The sequence below is a fragment of the Passer montanus genome, unplaced genomic scaffold (assembly GCF_014805655.1).
Source record: "Passer montanus isolate IOZ18808 unplaced genomic scaffold, ASM1480565v1 scaffold34, whole genome shotgun sequence".
NCBI lineage: Eukaryota > Metazoa > Chordata > Aves > Passeriformes > Passeridae > Passer > Passer montanus.
This window is the reverse complement of record NW_024368152.1, coordinates 7486070-7508966: the sequence shown is the minus strand read 5'-3', so window position 1 is coordinate 7508966 and position 22897 is coordinate 7486070. Positions and strand designations below refer to the sequence as shown.

General features: G+C 36.9%; 1 protein-coding gene across 5 annotated transcripts in view; it reads right to left on the bottom strand.

Annotated features, from left to right (window-relative positions):
• ASAP2 (ArfGAP with SH3 domain, ankyrin repeat and PH domain 2) overlaps nucleotides 1–22897 on the bottom strand; it is an 84203-nt gene that overhangs the window by 37897 nt on the left and 23409 nt on the right. For all 5 annotated transcript variants that reach the window (XM_039715672.1, XM_039715673.1, XM_039715675.1 and 2 more), the window contains exons 4-7: nucleotides 14226–14300; nucleotides 12627–12676; nucleotides 2577–2706; nucleotides 360–445 (exon numbers count right to left, since the gene is read on the bottom strand). In XM_039715672.1, the coding sequence (XP_039571606.1) occupies nucleotides 360–445; nucleotides 2577–2706; nucleotides 12627–12676; nucleotides 14226–14300 (341 nt within the window). The remainder of the gene's footprint in view (nucleotides 1–359; nucleotides 446–2576; nucleotides 2707–12626; nucleotides 12677–14225; nucleotides 14301–22897) is intronic.

Below are 22897 nucleotides of genomic sequence, written 5' to 3'. Positions count from 1 at the left end.
TTAATTTACATCATTGTTAGATACACTCAAAGTCCATCAAAACTAACGGACCACTAAGTAATAGATCAAACTAAAAGCCCTGTTTCAAGAGTAGTTTATAAACATGGCAAATTATTGTTCAGTATTCCTTTGTAACATACAATTACAATCAACAAAACAAGCTCAACCTCATTTCATGTTTCAGAATATAGTAACAAAAGCTATGACTAATCTGTCAAAAGCAATCTGTCAAAAAACATCAGCAAGAACAGCTGAAACTTAAGATTTTGAAGATTCTAGAAAAGTGTTATGATGATGTCAAAATTTGAAAACAAAATGTTGTTCCAGTTAGTGTAGAGATTATGAAAAGTAAAACATACTTGCACTGAGCATGAAAATACTTGATCAAGTTCTGAAGCAAGTCCACTCCTTTTTTAATCTTGATTTCATTGACTTTCAGCAGGTACTGTAAAAACAGTAATTCACAAAACAAATTATTTATTACTGCTACAGGATTTTTTTTAACACTTTATTTTCAATTATATTTCAACAAGTTTTAATAGTTACAGATTTACAAAAGCTAAAAGAAAATGCAGCAAAAAGTGGCTTAAAGAGTTAAATCACACAAAAAGAATTCTTGTCTGCTGACTTTTGATATCCTGTGAGGATATTTCACTATGATTTGTTCAAATTGTTAGAATATCCTTTGGGGCTCCTAAGGAAAGCCACTGTTAAAGAAAGCATGAAAAGGTTTGTGCAGTACATTTAGGAACCCATTCTTATACCTAGCAGCACATCTAAAAATTTATCTCACTAGTTGTTAAATTCATTACTATACAGATGTCATTAAGGAGGAAAGCAATTGGCTAAAATTAAAGTGAGCAATTATTTCAACAAGTTTTAAAATCTGCCTGTTGATTTCATAGTTTTCTTTATCAAATCCTTATACATGGTAATTACAGCAAATTACAGTTTAGCAAGAGATTTTTCAATGAATCTACTGTCAAGTGCAAAAGAAGTGTAATTACTGTCCTTTTGCATAAGGCACAAAGTCCATATTAAGTGGCAGCTCTTCCCATGAATATCACAGCATAAAATGTCAGCCACACAAGCAGAAGTATGATTGATCAAATATCAAAGTCCTTAACTGTCCATGAAATTACCAAAAAATTTAACCCCATCTTAGCCAGTGACCTCCTGGTGAAAGAATGAATGTCTTAATGGTGCTCTAGTGCATCTGGGTTTCCCCTTCTCACCAGAGACCCCAAATGTTTTAAATCAGCTAAAGTAAAGCAGCATCCAAGTGCCAGCTTTCAATGTTGCAGCTTCTTATGCTGGTTCAGGTGAACAAACGATGAGCCTAAATGTAGATGTGTGCACTGGATAGTATTTAGTTACAACAATCACCTCTCCAGCTCCTGTTAATTTCAAATGGAGCTCTAGGTATTTGGTATTCAGTTCACTTCCATAATTTATAGATAACTAGTTGGTACTTATGATAAAACTTCAATATGTCACCCTTCTCATTTACTATCACAACAAAACCATAGTCCTCTTTTACAACTATTCAGAGGTGACCTAGTATAAATTTCTTTTCCTCAAAATCAGAAGGAATACAGGATACACTTCAGCTATTCCACATTTAGAGTAATTTAATCCAAATTCAGACATCACCCTTCATTATCACTACAACTGACTAAAGTGAACTCTTCCTTTATTGTGACACAGCAAGAGAGAAGCATCTGTTCCTAGTTGTTTCTTAGGAAGGATACAGATGGGCAATTAGCTGACAGCATCCATATGTTTATTTGTTACTCAAATCCCTTAATCAGTTTTGAACATTTTAGTCTGATTCTGTATAGGAATGTGAAACTTTTCTCTTATGTATGAGTGCATGCAGTTACTAAAAGTAATATCTAGGACAACTGCAGTTATGCTATGCTGGCATATGAGTCAAATTAGCTATCATCATCACAGGAAAGGCAGTAGAAACACCCATGGTGTATTTTTGGGCTAATGTGTACTAAAAACAAACACAGCAACTTGAATTCCCAACAACAGAACCAGACATAGCCTTAAAGCAATCGAACCAAAAATATTCACATCAGATTTAACATACTGCAAAATCACAGAGATTTTGAAGTAGAAACATTCTGAAACAAATTGAAAGACAACTGGATTTCATCCCTAGCACTTTTTTCCTGTACCAACCCTGTGCTAGACTAGAGCCTCTACTTCTAATAATGCAACAGCTGTCAGGAAAGGAACAATTCAGAGAATGATCAAGGGCTTAAAATAACTTACAGTGAAGTAGTGGTGTAAAGACTGATTTATTGCAATCTCTTGGTGGTTTATTTGCATTAATTTAGCAGTTTAGTGCAATTAGAAAATATCTAAATTCCCTATAAAGTTTGCCCATCAGGATAATTAAAAAATGTGTTTTCATAAATGGAGTCAATAAATAACTTGGTATTTCCCTTTAATATCACAGCCACTCTTAAACAATTGCATTTTTCAAAATTTTCCTACAAACAGCATAATAATAATAATAATAATAATAATAATAATAATAATAATAATTTCACCCTGAATCTTACCTCACACATCTGTAACTGGAAGAATCTTCTTTCTTTCTCCATCTCTTCTGCAATTTCAGCTCCACTTATTTCTGTACGAATCATCCCATGAAGCTTAGCATGCTCTTTTTTCTCCTTCTCTATTTTTGTACTATAAGGCAAAAAGAATCAGTCAACGAAGTGAGAAATCCACAGCCTCTCAGGAAATCAGATTATTCACAAAGTCTACTGACAGATGCAGAGCCAAACTCCTGTAGCTTTGCATATGACTTACGTCCAGATGACATTTCATTTGAAATTTGACAATGACTAAAGATCAGCAATGACATACAGTAGCTGAAATCTAATTAATCATCTGTAAAAGTAATGTTCTGACAGATACTCCAAAAGAGAGTCAATGAGAAGTACATACTAAGTTCCTGCTCCAAAGAAAGAAAATACAAGAAAAAATAATGAGTTTTAATTGAAAACATAGGGGGATGTTTAATCCCAACAGAGCAAACACTGGTTAACAAAGTTCAGTTATGTCACCAGATTTATTGAGTCTTGCCTGTCATCAAGTCATCTTCTATATATACAGGGTTTCCTAAGCCAAAATCACAGTTGCTGTCTCTATTTGCTGCTGAGCCAGTTGGCACTGGGAATGCCGACCAGCCGGCTGTGTTACAGACTTCAAAGTCTGCTAGACCAGCTGTCCTAATTCCCTAAAAGTTTCCATGAACATTTTCCAAGAGCTCTGAATAAAACAGGTTCTCCTGCAGAATATAAATGAATAACCAATGCCTGGCCTATTCCTATAAACTCCCTTCTGCATTTGTTAAAGCTATTCTCCATATTATTCCTAAACGCAGTAGTATAACTTGACAACCCAGTTAGATAAGTCTAATATATATATATATATATATATATATATATATAAAGAGAAAATACATGAGGGTGTTTACTTTTTGAAGACTTAGCTTGTCATTCATACTTTTTAGAACCTCAAAATTCTGAAAAGAGCTTCCTGAGGAAATGCTATGCTGCTTTTGAACAAGGAATACAGGAAGGAGATCAGAGGAACAAATAACACACACAACTGTCCTACCTCCTCTTGGGCAGTCAAGTGTCTCTTAGCTCTCTCTCTGAAAAGGTGACATGTCTCAAGTACTCTCTTAACCTGATGTTAACATTACCCTAACAGCTTATAGGAAAATGTCTAGAAGGTCTAAGGACTTCCAGTCAACAAAATGTTCTGTACTTACACTTCTCAAAAATGAGAAACTGCCTCCTATTACACCTCAAGCAGCATGGGAAAACAAGAATTCATTCCATTAATCCTTCCCTACAACATTCCCACTGGGAAGCATTTTGAGCAGCAATTCAAGAAGCCCCACTGTGCTTTCAGCACAGGCAGGCACAGCAAAGCCAGCCCTGTGCAGTATTGCAGCAGCCAGCACATTCAGCCAGCACTGTGCTCCTCCTCAGTCCATCGCATCCTGCCAGAAGCAGACGTTTGAAGGAAGCTCCTCTCCTTTGAAATAAATGTTCTGAAAACCTCCAGTTGCCTGAATTAAAACTAAATTCCAGAATGTTTTGTTTTCATCAAGAATAAGTCCCCACTCTTACCCAATTACTACCAGTTATGCTATTTTGAAGGCACAGCAAACAAGAGTCCAGACACAAGAATTAACCAGACAATCCTGAACAAGAAAGATAAACCACTACAAAAAAGATTCACAGAAAATTATGAATATGCAGCTCATTTCTAGCACACACTCTAGAAGAGTTTACATTATGTCATACTTGATCGTTCTGAAGCAGTCAAACCTCAGAGGAAAGATCCAGGATGTTTCCGTTCTCTCCGTTTCCAAATGAACCAGCAATTCTTGAGGCCAAAGAACTCACTAATGTGTGACCAGGTGTGAGAAGGCTAATAACTACCAACTGCCATTGTATAGTATTTTCACTTTTTACAGAGAACAATACTCAACCGCAAGAAAATGAAACCACGTCCAAAATCTTGGGAGTTTATCTGCATGCCATAAGGTATCTCTCAAAGCTAGTTAAACCAAAAGACAGCTAACACTGCCAAACAGTCAAATGTTATGCACAATACCACAGCATACATTGTACTCCTCCTAAAGAAAGCTAGATTTTGGTGAAAGAGTGCTTTCTGCTCTTTAAAGGATAAACCATACTCCACAGGCAAAAAAATAGTTAAACTAAGATGAAAATATACTGACCTCTATCAAGCAATTCAGAGAAAGATATCCTTGAAGCCATTTGGTGGAGCTTCAGGCTACCTGTTTTCAAAAACTCAAAAAGATACTTTACCAAAACCCCCAAATCACCTCTCAGTGACAAGTATCAGAGATACATGCCTCGTGCATTTCACATTTACATTTCCTCATTATTTTACTTTTAATATCTAACTACATCTTCATCTTTGTCATTCAGAATTTACCCTGTTGTTTTGCCACAGTAAAAGGCTACCTGCTATCTGACTGATACTGTATCTAGGGAAACAAAGAAACCCCTCACAGCCCTTTTGAATGCAAATCCTCCGAGTGCTAAAGGCTGGCTGAGTGTCCTATCCAAATGCAAGGATCAACTCAGCTTCAAGTGTCAGCCTATTGTGACATTACCAAATCCTTTTGGCAAAGACAGTCCTGTAACACTACACTGTGAGATTTCCAAGTGTTGCAGGGTATTCAGGTTTTCCAGGCAGATGAATTAACCCAAATCAATAAGAAAATTGTGAAAACTCTAAAAAATACTCTAGAAACAATAAGAAAGCAGCAAATGTTTTGTAATGCTGCTATTCTTGGAGCTCATGCAGCACATATCACACATACACACTTTGCTGACTAAGATTAAAATGTGAGCACACGTCAGTCCATTTACAAGGCAGCTGCACATAACTAATATACAGTGAGGTCAGATGTGTGCAATAGACAAGCAAAGCTGAAATACAGGATGTATAATTACAACAGTAAAGGTAAACAGATACAAAGTGAATGGTCTCACCCATTCAGTTTCCAATATAGGACTATTTTTACCACTTCTATTTGAAAAGCAACTATCTTTCAATATAAATCACAATTTTCATTTCAAACAAATCAATTTTGTCATACAGATTGTGGTATAAATAAGCACCAAAGACATGTATTTATTTTCTGCCAGTCAATAAGGGTAAAAAATCAGAGCACCCTGTGTACATGCAGCAGTAGTGAACTGGCTGGCTGGGAAGCAACTCTGTCATTCTTCCTCTTCTCCATACAGCAGTCAGCCAGGCTGAGTCTGGGTACATACATGGGACTGACAATAGCACCTGGAAGGAACACACTTGAATTGGTAGCACTCTGGGAAAAGTGTTTCTGAAGGCTATTTTGTTTGATTAAATAATAGATATTTTCATTTCAAATATCCTTTCTTTGTCTAGTCTTCCTTTTCAGCCTGACTCTCCAGGCTTGGGGCCTCCAGCTTTTTGGTGAAAGAGCCTCCATTTCATTTCACCCTACTGTCTGTCAATGCTCACAGTAAAGTATGTCTCTCCTAACACTCAAATCCTCAATGAAGAAGTTACCTTTTCCTTTTGGAAATACTTGAAAGGTTCTCCCTTCCATACATCCTGCTCTGAATGATAAAGGGAAAGAGGACAGAAGGAGCAAAATGCGCTCAGATATTTTCATCATTTCACCCATAGCATCTGCAGATTCATTCAGAGACTTTTCCATTTAATTTGTAGGTAATCTCTTTCAAAATAAAAATACTTAATATGAAATCTTAGACTTGAAACAGTATATTGTGGATGTGGTTACCTGGACTTCAGTAAAGCCTTTGACACTGTTTCCCACAGGATTCTCCTGGAGAAACTGGCTGCTTATGGCTTGAACAGGCACACTGTTCACTGGGCAAAAAAACTGCCTGGAGAGCCAAGCCTGGCAGATGATGGTGAATGAAACTACCCCACCTGGTGACTGGTCACTAGTGGTATTCCCCAGGCTCGGTGTTGGGGGCCAGTCCTGATTAATATCTCTATGAATCACCTGGAAAAGGGGATTGACTGCATTCCCAGTAAGCCTTCAGATGACACTAAGCTGGGGGTATGTGGATCTGCTGGAGGGTAGGAAGACTGCTGAAGGATCTGGACAGGCTGGATCGATAGGGAAAGGCCAATGGTATGAAGTTCAATAAGGCCAAGTGCCAGGTCCCACACTTGGATCACAACAACCCCAAGCAGCGCTACAGGCTGGGGACAGAGTGGCTGGAAAGCTGCCCATCAGAAAAGAGCCTGGAGGTCCTGGTCAGAAGCCAGCTGAGCACAAGCCAGCATGTGCCCAGGTGGCCAAGAAGGCCAATGGCATTCTGGCCTGTATCAGTAATAGTGTGTACAGGGCAGTGATAGTCCCCCCGTACTCTGCACCAATGAGTCCACACCTCAAGTGCTCTGTCCAGTTCTGGGCCCCTCAAAGACACTGAGGTGCTGGAGCAAGTCCAGAGAAGAGCAACAGAGAAGGGTCTGGAGCACAAGTCTGATGAGAAGTTGCTGAGGGAGTTGGGATTCTTTACGTTGTTGAAAATGAAGCTCAAGGGTACCTTATCACTCTTTACAGCTACCTGAAAGGAGATTTTAGCAGTGGAATTTCAGTTTCCTCTCACAGGTAACAAGCAATAGCACAAAAACAAACTGCCTCAAGTTAAGAGTAGGGGAAGTTTTGATTGGATATTAGAAAAAAAATTCTTCTGGAAAGGGTTGCCAAGCATTGGAACAGGGTGCCCAGGGAAGTGGTTGGGTCGCTATCCCTGCAGGTATTTAGATGTGTAGATGTAACATTTAGGGACATGCTTTAGATGTGTACTTGGCAGCGTTAGATTTATGGTTGAACTTGATCATCTTAAAGGTATTTTCAAACTTAAATGATTGTATTATTCTATTCTATGATTCTATGTTTAAGCAACCTTGTTTAGCACTTTCATTCTATACCACTATTTACAAGCTGTGACTCCACTTCCATCTTACGTACTTGCATTAAAAGGAAACATGACAGCAATATCTAGGAGCTATGAATATCAATGCCTTTCTGAGTCAAGTTAGAGCTCTGAAGAAGTAAATTGAGAAATGCTTGCAGAATTTCAGCTCAAATTGTTTCATATTGTGTAAAACATTAATTTACTAAACTGGAAATAGCATCACTTAAATAGTTGTGCAGGCATCTTAATAGATGACTGTATTTGACTTTGTTCATTTTTCCATTGACTTCAAATAGTTCAGAAACTCATGAATTATAGTTATTTCTAGATATGAGCACTTGCATTTTTTCACAGTAACGTATTGTTAACGCCTGGATCTTAAAATGCCACACGCATATTCAAACAACTTGTTCTCTTCACTCAGTTGTGTCAAAGAGACCTCATGCCCAGTTTTTAAAAGGAGAATGGCAAAGAAGGAGAGGTAATCAGCATTCCCAAAAATAGCTCAAATATTATTAGTTTCCATTGACGTTTACATTTCATAGCATGATCACAACACTTGTTAAAGAAGACTTCTGAAGATAATAGGCATTTACAGGCCCCAAAATAAGACAACTCTATTTTTAAAAATATTTTTTTTCTTTTCAGGAAAATCAGGTTTATGTCCAGAATACAGACATATTCAGCTAAAAAAAAATTTGTGAATAATATGCTTCAGTAAGTTCATGCTTCTATTTCCTGTGTAAAATTGACACAAAGTCTTTACTTCGGAATCTACCACAACAGGACCGACCAAACTGAAGCATGTGGGTGATATCTGGCTCAGTGCCTTGCTGAATCCAATCTGCCTGCTGGGAGAATGAGCAGTTTTTATGACATGTGTACTCCTTCCCCATATGGTCCCCCGGCACGCCTGCCATTAGTGTTTAAGTACACAGGGGAAAGCAACTGCGTCGTAGCAAGAAGAGCCCAGTCTGAAACAGCTCTCCCAAAGGACACAGACCAGTCCCGCCGCGCTGCTCTGGTGGCATCTCCCAGCTTTTATGTGGGAAACAACAACTGTAACTGAGGTCCCATCAGAAATGCACTGCTTTAAGGCTTTAAAAACATTTTAAAATCTTTATGGCTCCAACTGAGTCATGTTAATGATTGGTGGTGAGAAAATATAAATTATTCATAAATGCCACCTCAGGATAGTTCCAATTTTTGACCGAAGTAGGTTTGCATGAAGCTAGTGATTGCTTTCTCCTCATACCACCTTACTCAAGAGCAGCCCCAGGGTATAGAGAAAGAGGGCTCCAACTTCCCCCTTTTATTTCAGCTAAGGTGATCCTGAGGAAAATAGTCTGAGAAGTTAGGTGGCTGCAGGGCAAAGGAGGTGCATAGTAATCAACAATGATGGATGGTGATCCAAGATCATCAGAAAGGATCTTAACATCTCTCTCCCAAACAAGAACTAGATGCATAGGAATTTTTAAACACACCTCATTACAGAGAGAGGTTGAATCTCAAAAATTGTTATGGGAATAAAGCAAAGCAGATGCCATTTTAAAATTAACTTTCTTTCTTTTCAAATATGTCACACTTGGGTATATTTGCACCCAAGAGGTTATCACAAAGGTGCAAGGAAGAGAGATGAGATAGTGTGATAAATAAGCTTAAAATTTTTCCTTATAAAGACAGCAATCATTATGAAAACTGTCACTTCCCAACAGACTACAAAAACACCACTTCATTATCTGGCATGTAGCATCACAGGTCTGTACTTGTGACTAGGAAATGCAGATGAACAATATGATGTTAAGCATATGATACAGAGGCATGTGCAGAAAAAGAGCAGCCTAGCAGCCTTGAATAGTATGTGAACCAAAAGGGAAAAGAAAGAAAAATAAAGGGGGAAGAATTTTAAAAAGAGTTATTCACATGTTAGAAGAAATCTCACTGGAAAAGACAGCTCACTAAGCACACACCTAGAACTGGTTTTAGGCAGAATTCAAACAAGGAGTTACCTAAACTAACAGATTGAAGAAGGCTGAGCAAACCTCTGGCTATCAGCACCTACATCCACCATTCTACTCTGGCAACACAAGCTGTAGGTGAGACTGAGGTTACCTCTCCCCATTCCTTTGTCCTTTTTATTGAAGAAGAGAGCATGAAGATACCAGAACAAAACCCCCAAAATTTGTAATTAAGACTTTTTGAGGTGATTCTGCATCCACCCACTGCTACAGATGATCAAAACACACAGCTATAAGGAAGTTTAGATTCATCCAGGACAGTCACAGAATGAAAAGAGTTATTTCTTAAGAAACCTCAGCAGCATGTACAATAGCAACCCAGAGAAACCTCACTGTTTTCCTATGTCAAAAAATTAGTATGAGAAAAAAGATGACCTGAACAAATTCAAGCTCAAATTAATATTCTCATCCTAAGTTGAAAATCACATCATTAAGATTCCCATCTCTAGTTTTTAAAGACAAATGCTCTATAATGACAAGTCGTAACATCTCACTTTATCTGGGAACTGATCTTATGTCCAAGAGGTCTGACAAATTCCACAGTCCTATGGGCAGGGGTCTCAGGGAAGTTCCAAGACTGAATTTAACTCAACAAAATCATGGAAAACTGGTCTGCTCCTCAGTATAAGCAACACAGCTTGCACTTAAAAACAGTACTCCCTGGTTTTTAAAGACAAATGCTCTATAATGACAAGTCGTAACATCTCAATTTATCTGGGAACTGATCTTATGTCCAGGAGTCTGACAAATTCCACAGTTCTATGGGCAGTGGTCCCAGGGAAGTTCCAAGACTGAATTTAATTCAACAAAACCACAGAAAACTGGTCTGGTCCTTAGTATAAGCAACACAGCTTGCACTGAAAAACAGTACTCCCTAACTACCAACCTTATGCCATGAAAAGTAATTTCCACTGTTGTAGAACAGCCTACAAAAAAAAAAAAAAAAGGCAAAAAAAGAGCAGCCCATTATTTGAAAGAATTGTCTTGCACACAGAATTCCCAGGCTCCCTATCCTGAGCCTCAAGCAGATGATCCTTTGGTCTTCATCAAAGTCAAGGAGTCCAACAGACTGAATTAAGAGCTTAAAACTTCAAAATATTGATGTGGAGCTTTCATCTAACCACTTAAAAAAACACAGAACTCAGTAACTGTACCAGCCCACCACTTAGAAATACCAAAAAAATAGTTCATGCATCTGAAAAATGTTCCTGATGAATGTGTGCTACCTTCAACTTTTGCATGTTGAATAACCTGACACATAAATGGCTTAGAAATTAGCATTGTCAAGTAGGTCTGCTTCATTTGTTAAAAAAATCTTGCAGAAAGTAGAAATAACTGTGAAAAAGAAAACCTGTTTCATATCAAAACCCAAGTGTCTTACTTGAAAGCAAAGTCATAAAAAAGGTTTTCTAAAGGATTGCCAGCTGAAAGAAATACAAGCAACAATGGATTCAATGCCACAGACAGAAAACACATCGTCAGCATCACGTTTTCAGGTCCCGAATGACACAGCACACAAAGTAACATTTCCAACATGTCCATAAGCTCAAATGAAAATCCCCAAATATACAAATACATTTTCTAAGGGGATTTCTTACTTCTCAAGTACTTAATAAAATTAAATAACAACTGAAAACATTTCTGGTATATCTGACTCTGAAATGCCAGCTCCGAACAAACTGATGATTAAGTAGAAATCTTTACATCATTTCAACACACTCATCCTAGTGAATATTAGACCAGAAATCTAAAAGCACTAGAGGTCTTGGTCCAGTAGTAACATTACTCTTGGTGTATGTCCCAGCAATGAACAAATTTATTTCAAATTCTGCACATAAACTTTGTGGGTTGTCAGTATGAATAGTCACACAAGTAAACAAGATTTCAGATCCAGCAATCAAGCAGTGCTAGACAGCAGCAGACTAAAATATAGGACTATTCTTTAAGGCCTGTCCTGAGATCAACTACTGCCATAGGCAATCAAGCAGTGCTAGACAGCAGCAGACTAAAATATAGGACTATTCTTTAAGGCCTATCCTCAGAGATCAACTACTGCCATAAGCAGTGATTAGAAATCTTAATTACTTCAATAGTCAATAACTGGTATGGCACCAAATGAGACTGCTTACCAGTGTCAGGACCATAAAACACTGGAGCCAACACGATCTTCTATGGATTTAGAGTGTCAGACCAGAGGTTTATCTCAGTATTCCAGAATGCCCTTTTATGAAAATCCAGCTATAGCTAGGCAGTTTCAAAAACCAAAAGCCACACAGGTCTTCCTCACAATTTCATGCTAGAAAGCAATAACTGGACCATTTTCATTGCTATTCACAAAAGGAATAATGAAATGTAGCTAACTGGTTGCTTTTGTGGGTAAATGAGTTACAGGAATAACTTCTGAAGACTTCAAACAGACTAACTAAGTGGGCACCAGAGAAGCTAGATTTTCAGCCAGTCTAGTTGGCTGTGGATCTGCAAGTTATTTATGTTAAATAGTGTCATCATACATGATTCTTCTGGACCTGTATCATCAGAGATGGTCTGATGATATGCAAGGCATATGCAAGGCAGCATTATTTCAGAGGAACAAAGACACTGAACATGTGACACAAAACTGATAGTCAATCCAGGTAGTACTGTAATGTGGAATAAAACTGACTACAAAATTCTACTTCAGAGACTGTCAGCTGTACTAATACAATTAACCTGGCCAGCCTTGGAAACAACTGTCCCTGATGCAGGACACAGAATCACTTAAGATTTACTAGGAACCAGAATAAATTGTGTTTGATATTAGGTGTTGAGCTTTGTTGACTCATTCAATTTATTTAGCTAGATATAAAATTCCAGTTTTTATAAACTTATTTTATAGCTGTTTGTTTAAACAGTGTATCTGGTAACTCCAAACAAGTGGCTTATGCTAAGCAAAGTTAGATCCAGAACTTAAGACACAACTCCCAAGCCTCAGAGAGGTGTACATCCACTTCCAGTACATGCTGCACCTGCTGAGAGCATCCAACCTCAGCATTAAGTAATAACCTGTACAGGTTTCAGTTACATTTCCCTCTTAAATAAAAGTTCAAAAGATACATACACTTTTGTTTCATAGTCCTTCCAAGCTTTATCAAAGGGTTTTTTCAGGTCCTGTCAAGAAAAGAGAAAAAATAACATCCAGCTGTTTACATGAAAAATACTGTGGCTCTAACAGTGAAGACACACCTTGGCCCCTTGCAGTGCCTACTAGAATAAGGAACTTCACTCTTTCTTCTAAGGGTAGTGCAAAAGCAATCTCACACATAGGAGAATCAATCTTGCAAAGAGAATTAATACACTCATGTTTTTAAAAGCATCTCTAGGATGCTCTTTACTATGATTTTTATAGCTCCATTTTACTCCTTAAAAAGTATAACAACATGTTGTCCCAAGACCACACTATGCAATTAATCAAAGTAACTACTTTCTCATCACTCTATCTCTGCCTCTACTGGAAAAAAGTCCCTGTCCCAAGGCTGCAGTATAGCCTTGGCTAAGAACTTGATTCATCACACTAAAGTTTAAAAAATTTGATTTTCAACTGACTTAATGGGAACAATATAGACTTTATGGCTTAGCATAACTAATTCCATGAGAATTCTGAATTACTTTCATTCTAAATGCCTTTGTCTTCTTTCCTCTAAATAAGGTAATTTGGATAAAATTATCTTAACAAGTTGTAAAGTTATTTCACTGATGTCTAAAAATGCAAGAGCTGAAACTTTGATGAAGTTCAAGAGAACAGACAACTACAACTGTCAGACACTGGAAAAACTGTGCAACTACAGATTAGGAACTAATTCTTACATGTTAATTAATTATTGAGCCAATTATTAAATTAACTGAAGTAGCATTTGATCATATACTCAAGGCAGTGGGGAAACACTGTATTGTAATAAATGTATTTATTCTGACATAGAGAAAAACACGAGTGAAATGTGGTAAGCAAACAACACAAAGATAATAAGTCTATCTTACTAAATAATCTATTTATCCTCCAGTAATTTACAGGAACCATTTTTAGTCTATGCACACATTTTTCTCCTTCCTTCGATGTCCTCGAACAATAGCTGCCAGTCACTTCCTGTTTGCTCACTAGCAAACAAAGCAAAAGCCAAGTAAGTTTGCTCGCCATAGGCTCTGAAATTTATCATAAACATATCATCATTTGAGTCTTAAGTTGCTGTTATTTCAAATAGGAAATGTTCTTGGGGCGTAAACAAATAGATAAATAGATTTCAGCTTCTTTAAAAAAAAATATGCTCATACACTCTAATGTGTGTTTCTTAATAGTTCCAGGTAAATTTAGAATGCTAAAAATCCTTAAAAATACAGTACTACCCTTAACACAACTAAGTAAATATCTGACTCTTACACCTCTTTCTCTGCTTGTCTTCTGTATCTCATGCCTGCTTTTAAAGCTTCTCAAATGTTGTTTTGTATACATACTCAAGAACATGAGGTATGTGAATCCACAAACAGAAAGGATGACTTGATTCACAAAAAAACTCAAAATACAAACAAAAACCCCAGTCTTGTTTATTGAGCTAATACATTACTTGAGTGTCCTGCACCTTCCAACACATAAGATTAATACACTTGTTAAATGTATCTACTGTACCAACAACAGTCCTATATATTAATAGGAGGAAAGACATACCCCTTTCACTCCTTTCAGGTCTCCCTTCAGCAAACTGTCCAATGGAAAAGTGATTATGTTGTTCATATTCTGAATCTGTAACAAGAAAATTACACCAAATCAGTTAACATATTTAGACACAGAACATAAACTGTCTTAATATACACATTTCAGAAAGTTTCACAAGGAAATATTACATATTATTTTCCTGTCCCTGCCTTATGGAGATGTTTATCAGCATAGCCAGTAATCAAAGATGGAAGCAACCCAAGCTAATTAAACTCACTCTGGAAACTCTATAACCCAAACCAGCAGGAAACCTCCAGAATTACTTCTGGTTATAAATATCTCATCCAACAGTGTCTGCAAAATAAGACCACTAATTTTTACATTGCCTTATTTCCTCATTTAAATTCTATGAAAAGAAGCATTTAATTTTTAACCACTGATAATTTTAAGTTCATGAGCATATTTTATATTAACCTTTTTACTTTCCAGCCTCTTCAGACCTATTCTATAAAGCACATTTGCTACTCTCCCAATACATGGCATCTTACTCTGACAGAAGTTCTAAAGACAAAGAATGCTAGCCTGTAAAATAATCACCATTCCAATATTTTCCATTTCTTTTTAAAAAGCAATACATCTGCCTTATTTATTTCATGCAAACTGTGAAATAAGAATTTAGTGGGGTCTTTAGTATGTAAGCAATTCAAGAGAAGTACTTCAAGTACTTCAAGAAGATAAAAATTATTTCAAATTAAGAAAGTGGTAAAATAATCATGGTTTTTGTTAAGCATCTGTATGATAATATTTTAGGAAGTAAAAAGAACAAAGAAAGACTGTAGGAATAAGACAGCTAGGGAAAGATTGTATATCAACTCCTTTATGATTCAGGGAAAACATTCAAGGTATGGATCATAATATCTAGGCAGAGTTTAAACTGTAACTATTCAAACAGATTTGTTGCTCTGAGAAGCAAAACCCAAAATACTTTAGAATAACACAAACACAAAAAAATCAGCATAACTTCTGCAGCAGTTCAGTAGAAGTTGCCCTTGCATGAGTTACTTCTTTTTTTTGGTATTTTACGATGTTCTTTTAAAATGCAATTTTTTTTCAAGAAGCTCTGAAATCCTGACATGAAGATGAATTTTAAATGTTCCAGTTATAGAAAGAACTTTGCATCATGGCTCTGAAATCCTGACATGAAGATGAATTTCAAATGTTCCATCATTTAGGAACAAATGCTTTTATTTCTTCAGGAATTATGTCAGGGACATCAAAGTCCCCTTTAGTGTAACCCATCCAGAGGTGAAAGAATACTAAAATTTCAAGGAAAAAATATTTCCAATTATGGATGCTTCAGTCTCCCCAGAGACAAAATATTATCACCCTGTAGTTACTTGGTGGCCTCACTAGAACAAACTCCATGATACATAACAGTTGTTGTTAAAACAAACAAGCAAAGCCCCACTGTCCCCACCTTTCCTCCTCAAAGAAACTACCTTGCTGCTTTTGCTGGAAATTTCAGCCACCAGTCAAAGTGAACCTTCATCAATTTTAAAGGTTACACAGATTGTTTCTGCTATGGAAAAGCTAAAGTAATACAGAAAATCTGGTCTTTCAAACTCTTAACACAAATAATATTTCCCCTCCTCCACCCTACTTTTTCTCCTCCCCAACAAGCTGCAGGACCCAACCACAGCCCTTCAGAATAAACAAATTATATTTTGGCTCTGTATTGGGGTTGTTTTTCTTAAGTACTTCCTGTAAAAATTGAATGAGCAACATGTACACATGCTTAGCTGGCAGTGCTGGAAACCATCCACCTCCTCAGTCCTCAGCAGCGTTACCACGTGCACATATCAGCACAACCATTCCCAAAGGTAACAAAATTATATGTCAGAGATACGAGGGATAAGTGCAAAGGTTTAAACTGCAAAACACCTACATAAAATAACCCCAAAACTTCTAGAAGCTGCAAGTGCACATCCAGAATGGTTATTCAGGTGGAAAAAAGAAGAGGTCTCTTTCAAGATATCTTCCCATGTGAAGTTTTCTACTTTGTCATTCTGTTTTATGAGTATGATGTAGTCAAATGTCTAAGTTTGACAATAAGGATCAATACTTTCATAGCCTCCATTTAATTATTCCTCAAATTCAGTACACAGGAATAAAGAACAAAGCATTTCTCAACAGCAGACTCAAGACAACTGATTTTTCTTTAAGTCATAAAAAAGTAAACCATCTGAAGTATACTCATGTCTAAACATTAATCAGACTCCAAAATAGTTATGGATATTTCCTAGAATTTCACACCATGAAGCCTGGAGTCCAAAGAAACTTAAAAACAACCAAAAAAAAAACCAACCCCCAAACCAAAAAACAAAACAACAACAACAACAAAAAAAAACCACCAAACCAAAAATACCAACACCAAAAAAACAGGCCAAAACCTCTACATTCATTTCAAAAGTTTAGAGAATATCTGCCTATTCAAATTAATTCCTTCTGTGTGCCATCACCTGTACATTACCATCAGCCTATTGTATTCCCTATGCTCCTATTCTATTTGTAACAAAAGTAAACATACATAATGCATGAACTTGTCATTATTAACCCAGTTAGATGAATCATACTCCCTCATATTTATAACTCAGCAAGCAATATACAGATGAAAGATCTTACATGTTTTTCCCCTCTTTCATGAGAAGCATAAGCTGAACTATCTAAAAATATAGACCCATTTTTGGCATACAGAGAAGCAGTAATATGTGCATCTCCTACTCTGTGTGCAGAGTTCATATGTAATGGACTCTACATTTTGACTACTTTATGTTTTAAAATGTGCTTTAAAAAATACATCAAGATGCAAGAAAGCTTTACAGAAATTAATGTCATCCCATCTCAGAGGAATGCTAGCAAATTTCACAGGTTAAAAAACAAAGAAAGGAAAAAAAAATAGTTGACCTCGTTTCCACTTCCAACTTTGCAGCTTTGGCACTTGCAGTTTTCCTCTGACAGTTTCCAACAAGATGACAGTGTAAAAAATTAAAACTTCCTAAGTTGGAGAAGCCTCAGAGAAGAAGAAATGGCAGGGGAGAGAGCATATAAACAAAACATATAGCTGCCAGAAGTGCTGGTAGAGGCAACAAGCAAGCCAGCATTTGTAAAGGGGAGAGTTGTTCAAGTGGTTTAAGGACCCATGGTTAAACATTTAAATGCACTGCCAGCCCTCCTGATTACTTCCTCCTGATTACTTTAACATAAAGCTCTTTTCCATAAAAGCTTTGTATACTGGTACCCACAGTACTTCTGTGGATTTTGTCTGCTAAATCCAAGCAAAAAGGAAAAAAAGCCTTTTCAGTATACTTCAGAAGTTAAATACTTGTCTTAACATGCAGAACTTAAAGCTTGTTCAGTTTAAACTAAAATTCAGGCAGTTGAGCAGTATGGTATGTCTCCTATTGCCATTACTAAACCTTAAATGCAGTCACCATGCTTGGCTGTGGGCTTCTGAACCATCAGTGAGCTTGTGTGTGTGCAGGTGATGGCAGTACTGCCTGGTGACAAATCATTCTTTAAGTTATTTTCTATTTTTTATGGCAAGTGCAATTGGATTTAATAGTTTCCAATATTTTTCCTAGTGACATGAGCTTTAGTTGGACAAGGCAAATCAACACAGCAGGGAGAAAGTGGAAATCAGAGCATCCACAGATGCTCTGGTGAGCATTGTACAGATGAGACATTGTTTGTCTGACCTTTGAGGTTTAGCATCTATCCCCAAGACTTCAGAAAAATGTAACAAGGACTGGTGGCACAAACTTTCATCTTTGCACTGTCTTCCCCTTGCATACAAGGACACAGTGCTGTCCTTCCTCTGTCCTCACCCCCTTTCCCCTGCAGCTCAGATGTGGCTGAGCTGGGACATCACCCACCACCCATTATGCCACAGGGAAAATGACTCCAGCAGAACAGGAGCTGAGCACCACTAAGTGTCCCCATGGAGCTGCTGGCACAGCTGCCTAGAAAAATGTCTTCACACAAGATACCAAGTGTATCCACCATGGACTAAGAATCAGCTCCATTATTAGCACCAATATGCAAACTACAAACTGGGAACTTCTCTGTTACGAAGTATTTCACGGGAAAACTGAAAAGCATAAAATGAAGAGCTGCAAAAGAAAAGGAAGGAAGAGGCTTGGGGTCATTCTGGTCCTTCTTCCTTGCCAGTGGAGAGCTCCAGAGTGCACATTTTCTAACCTAGGTTGAAAGACCTAAGTGTAGGCTTCTATCACTTTCTCTGGGCGCTTCACCTCATATTTTCAGAGTGAGATTCCATTTATACACAGTTTATTATTTTCCTCCTCCACAATCAGAGTTATCTGTGAAGTAAACATTCTTCTAAACTTTCTTCATAAACCTAGCTATTGAAGCCCTAATCATGTTTTATTACTGTCCTCTGAATTTCCTCCAGCTGGATCAATACCCCTTGGCAAAAAAATAAAGATTTGACTCCAGGTGGAGCTGAATCCATGCTGCTAAGGAGGAATTATTGGTTTATGGTTTGTATCTCCACAAGCATAAATCAAAGAGTACCCTTTTTTAACTCACACTGTTATCCAAGTTTTCCTCAAGTGTACTGGTGAAAAACTGAAAGCTCACAACTTAAATCATTAAGCTCCATATATAATAGTCCAGTCTCAAACATGTACACCTGTGGAGTTTTCTCATGGACTTCAGCAAGTCCTTCTAAACAAAAATATGTTTGCAAAGGTTCAAGCATCAAACATTGTGTTTTAACACCTTGGTCTAAACAAAGAAAATTCTGGGCATAAATTTTTCTAGTTCATTACATAACACAGAAAAGATAGTTCCTTCAATTTTGCTGTTACCTTTTACAGTTAAGCACATTTTCTTTCTTCTTACATTTAAAAAAGTAAGTAAAGCAAGAGCATATGGTCAGAAAAATACCACTGCTGTTCTTCCATTTTTTCTGACTAAAACTCCAAGGATTATTAATAAAAATTAGAATCTCTTAGTTCCAGCTGTCTTCCACAGAGCAGAAATATCAGATTCACTCCTCTCAATGCAGCTTGTTTCATTAGCTTTAACTTTATATAAATGAAAAATAAAGGAAAAAAGTAAGTATAACAGCAACAAATACAGAAAATGGTACTTGTTAAATAGCTACTTCATTTTCACAGATCAAACCCCTTTTTGAGGGCTGCTGACAAAAATGCACAGCTAGAGTTTATTTCTTCTCAGTGTAGCAATTTAATAGGATTTAAAGGAGAAAATATTTAAAATGGAAACATATTGCAATGAGCCTTTCCTTCTCCTAACATTTTTCATATTAAGACTCACACCTTTATCCCTTGGCACTATACTTAAGAAGGAATAATAATTAACACTACAAGCAAGTACCATACAGACCTCACCCACCCGGGAGCACTGCCTACTCTAGCGGGTGGTCCAAGTCTATTAGGAATTAGTAACAAGGTTGCCATCAACAAGCCATATTGTGCTTGCCACAAAATGTAGTATGCTATCTCTGAAAATGGCCTCTAGTATTTTCAGATCTCTCACTACCAAAAAGAAAAACTGATTGCTCAATCTTCTTAAAAAACAGAAGTTGAAAAAAAAACTTTCAAGTTTATATCAGAGATTTGGCAAGAGAAAATAATTGCACAGTACATATCACAAAGTGACGCAAATAATGCAAACTGGGGTAGAATGGCTAAAATGAGTGGTTACAAGGATCTTGTATACAGTAAATATAAATTCATTTCTTGAAGATGTATTTATATATCCCTTCAAAAGTGAAGAAAAATTACAAAGGTTGAGGTGGGGTTTTTTTAAATTTTATGCACTATTTGAAAGTGCACACATGAAAGCAGCATAGCAAACTTATAAAAACCTCAAGACCTAAACCTTAACTTGAATAGTAAATATACAGGTTTTAGGATTAAAAACAAAAACATTTCAGTTGTTATTGAAATACTTTTTAAAACACTGATGTCTTGATAAGGCCATAAAAACTTCAAAGTCTTTTGGGAAACTTTAAAAATTGTTAGGGAAAACAAGCACCTGAAACTCCAGTTAAAGCAGAACAACTTTATAAGGGCTTTCCTCTACCTTACAAAGGACAAGTTTAAGGAAAATCTGTGTGCAGAAGCACTGTAGAGCTACAGCTCTAAATGCCATCCAGGCCAAAAGCTGACAGAACACATCAGCTTCTAGAAACAAAAGTAAAATATATGACAAAGCAAAACTTGACAGTAGCCCTAAAGCCTTGCCAGTGTTAATAGCTTTGGCATCTGTTCCAGTCTGAACATGTCCTCTCACTTCCTTGCACATTCCCCATCCACTTCAGTTAAAATCTTCTGTGGAAATTCAGCACCCTGTGAAACTCCAGAGATAGGTCTACTCAAAGAGTACCTTTCAGAATGTTTTTTTAACAGTAGCAGGTTGCATGGCCCCAGCTACATTTTTGATGAAAATATTTACAACCAAAACATGTGGAGTGCTACAAGGAAACACCAGAGGAGAAGCATGTTTTTAATACCATTATGAAGAGAGCATTCAGAGTTGGATACATCACCTCATTTTGAGAATGCACATATGGCTATAACTTAAACAAAATACATCCCAAATCATTTCCAATTCCTGTACAGAAATTTTTATACTGATCAATACCCTTTTAACCTTCTAGAAAACTGGACCTCAAACACTGAATTTATGAACAGATTTTCAAAGTGACCAGTTATTAAAAATTTTTTCTAGTGGCATTAACTTCTAATAGGCAAAGCTACATAAGACTATCATTTTTCTTTATTCCAGATTTCTTTTTCACAAATGTGGCATTTACAAGCAATAATGAAGTTCACATCTTTTTTTCATATGTATTTCTTTCTGGAGGAAACTTTTTCTATTGAGACACCAAATTCAAGGACCATTAGGTCTCCTTTGCTAGTCAGAAAAAAACAAAAAGCTTCAAACCTCATAAATATGAGACATATTAAGAAGGAGTTAGAACTTTACAGAGACCTGCTTTTCACCAGAAATAATAAAGAAAGAAGGTGCTTATGCTACTGCAATATTAAAAAAAGAAATTACATTCATGCCTATGCAAAATTACTCTTCCCTTCAAAAACAGAGAAAATAACCACAAACTGAGAAAAACTACAGACTTAGCTACTTCTTATGACATAGCCTCTTCTTATACACACAAACTGAAGCAAAAGGACATAGCTGCTACTAAAAAAAAAAAACAATACACAGCAAAAAAACCTACAAATATTCCTTGGAGAAGACACACAACACACTTAGGTAGATAACAAGAGGTAACAAAAACATGCGTTCAACTTCCCATAGATACTTATTTTGGTGTTTTTGTCCTTTCCAAATTGTGGAAGAAAATTTATTCTTGTCAGAAACATTTTGCAAAGATAGTAGTTTTTGGTTTTATGAGAACAAATAGCTAAGATTTTTGGTAAAAAAGCAACACCTTCTAGCCTTCAGAAGTATTCTTGAAATGTAATACATTGAAAGATTTTTCTGGGGAGTGGGGTGCAGCTTTTAGCAGATTGCTTTTTAAAACCACTTAAACATCACATTTCCCAGATCCATTTGCCTAATGAATTCATCATACTGCAATTAATATATGACAGAGAGGGGGTTTTAGTCAACAGAAGGCATCAATTAGAAGACCCATTCAATTTTCCTTTCCATAGGAGCTGCCTGCCTCTGTATGAGAGGTTTGGGATAACTGACTCACACTGAATCAGGATGCCTCTTCTGATACATAATCTCAGATAGTATTTGCACATCCAGAGAAGTTCAAATCAATATAACCAATATGCAATACATTTCATTGTTGATAAATACATTTGTGGCTGTATTCATCAATATCATGATTGGGTAAAAAGACAGGACAACATCAGAGAGTGAATGGAACTGCCCTAAATCCCATCAGCTGGAAACATTCCCCAAAGAAGTGATTATGACCAGCTGGCTGCAAACTACCGACATTTGGTCTAGACTCACAAAAGCATTTGATGTGTCTTCATGCCATTGATTTCAGCAGACACAGACTTTTAAATGCTCCTGGGAATCTGGGTCATTTCCCCTTCCTAGCCCCTGGTATAAGAGTTCTGTGAATTCAAGTAAATTCGGTACTTAAGATAGGGGAAAGCTCTGGCTGGTAGGATGTAATCTGAATCTGCCCTTTTTGCACCCTCTGATTAATGTGAAATTGAGGCTGAAAATTCTCCATTTATAATTAAAAATCCCGTTCTTCCATTTGGCTCCATCCCATTTGGCTCACCAAAGAGGCTTTTAAGACTTACTGGCTTCAGCAGTAGGATTGGTCCCCGATGGACGCTACTGTTGTTTTAGCATTTTGCTTGATTTTTGTTTCCCTGACTCACTTCCCTGAGAAGCAAAAATGCTCTCTTCCAGGGCCACTAAAATCTCCTTTTACAAACACAAATGGAAAGTGGGAAAAAGTAAAGTAAAACATTGTGATCACACAGTAAATCAAGTTGGGTTTTGCTGGTTTCACATTTTAAAGCAAATTGAAATGTGTTTTATAATGCATGTTATAACTACTTTATTGTGGGAAGCCTTTAGGTGTGAGAAATGTTGGAAGAGGGGGATTTGTTGTGGTTTTATGTTGTGGTGGTTTC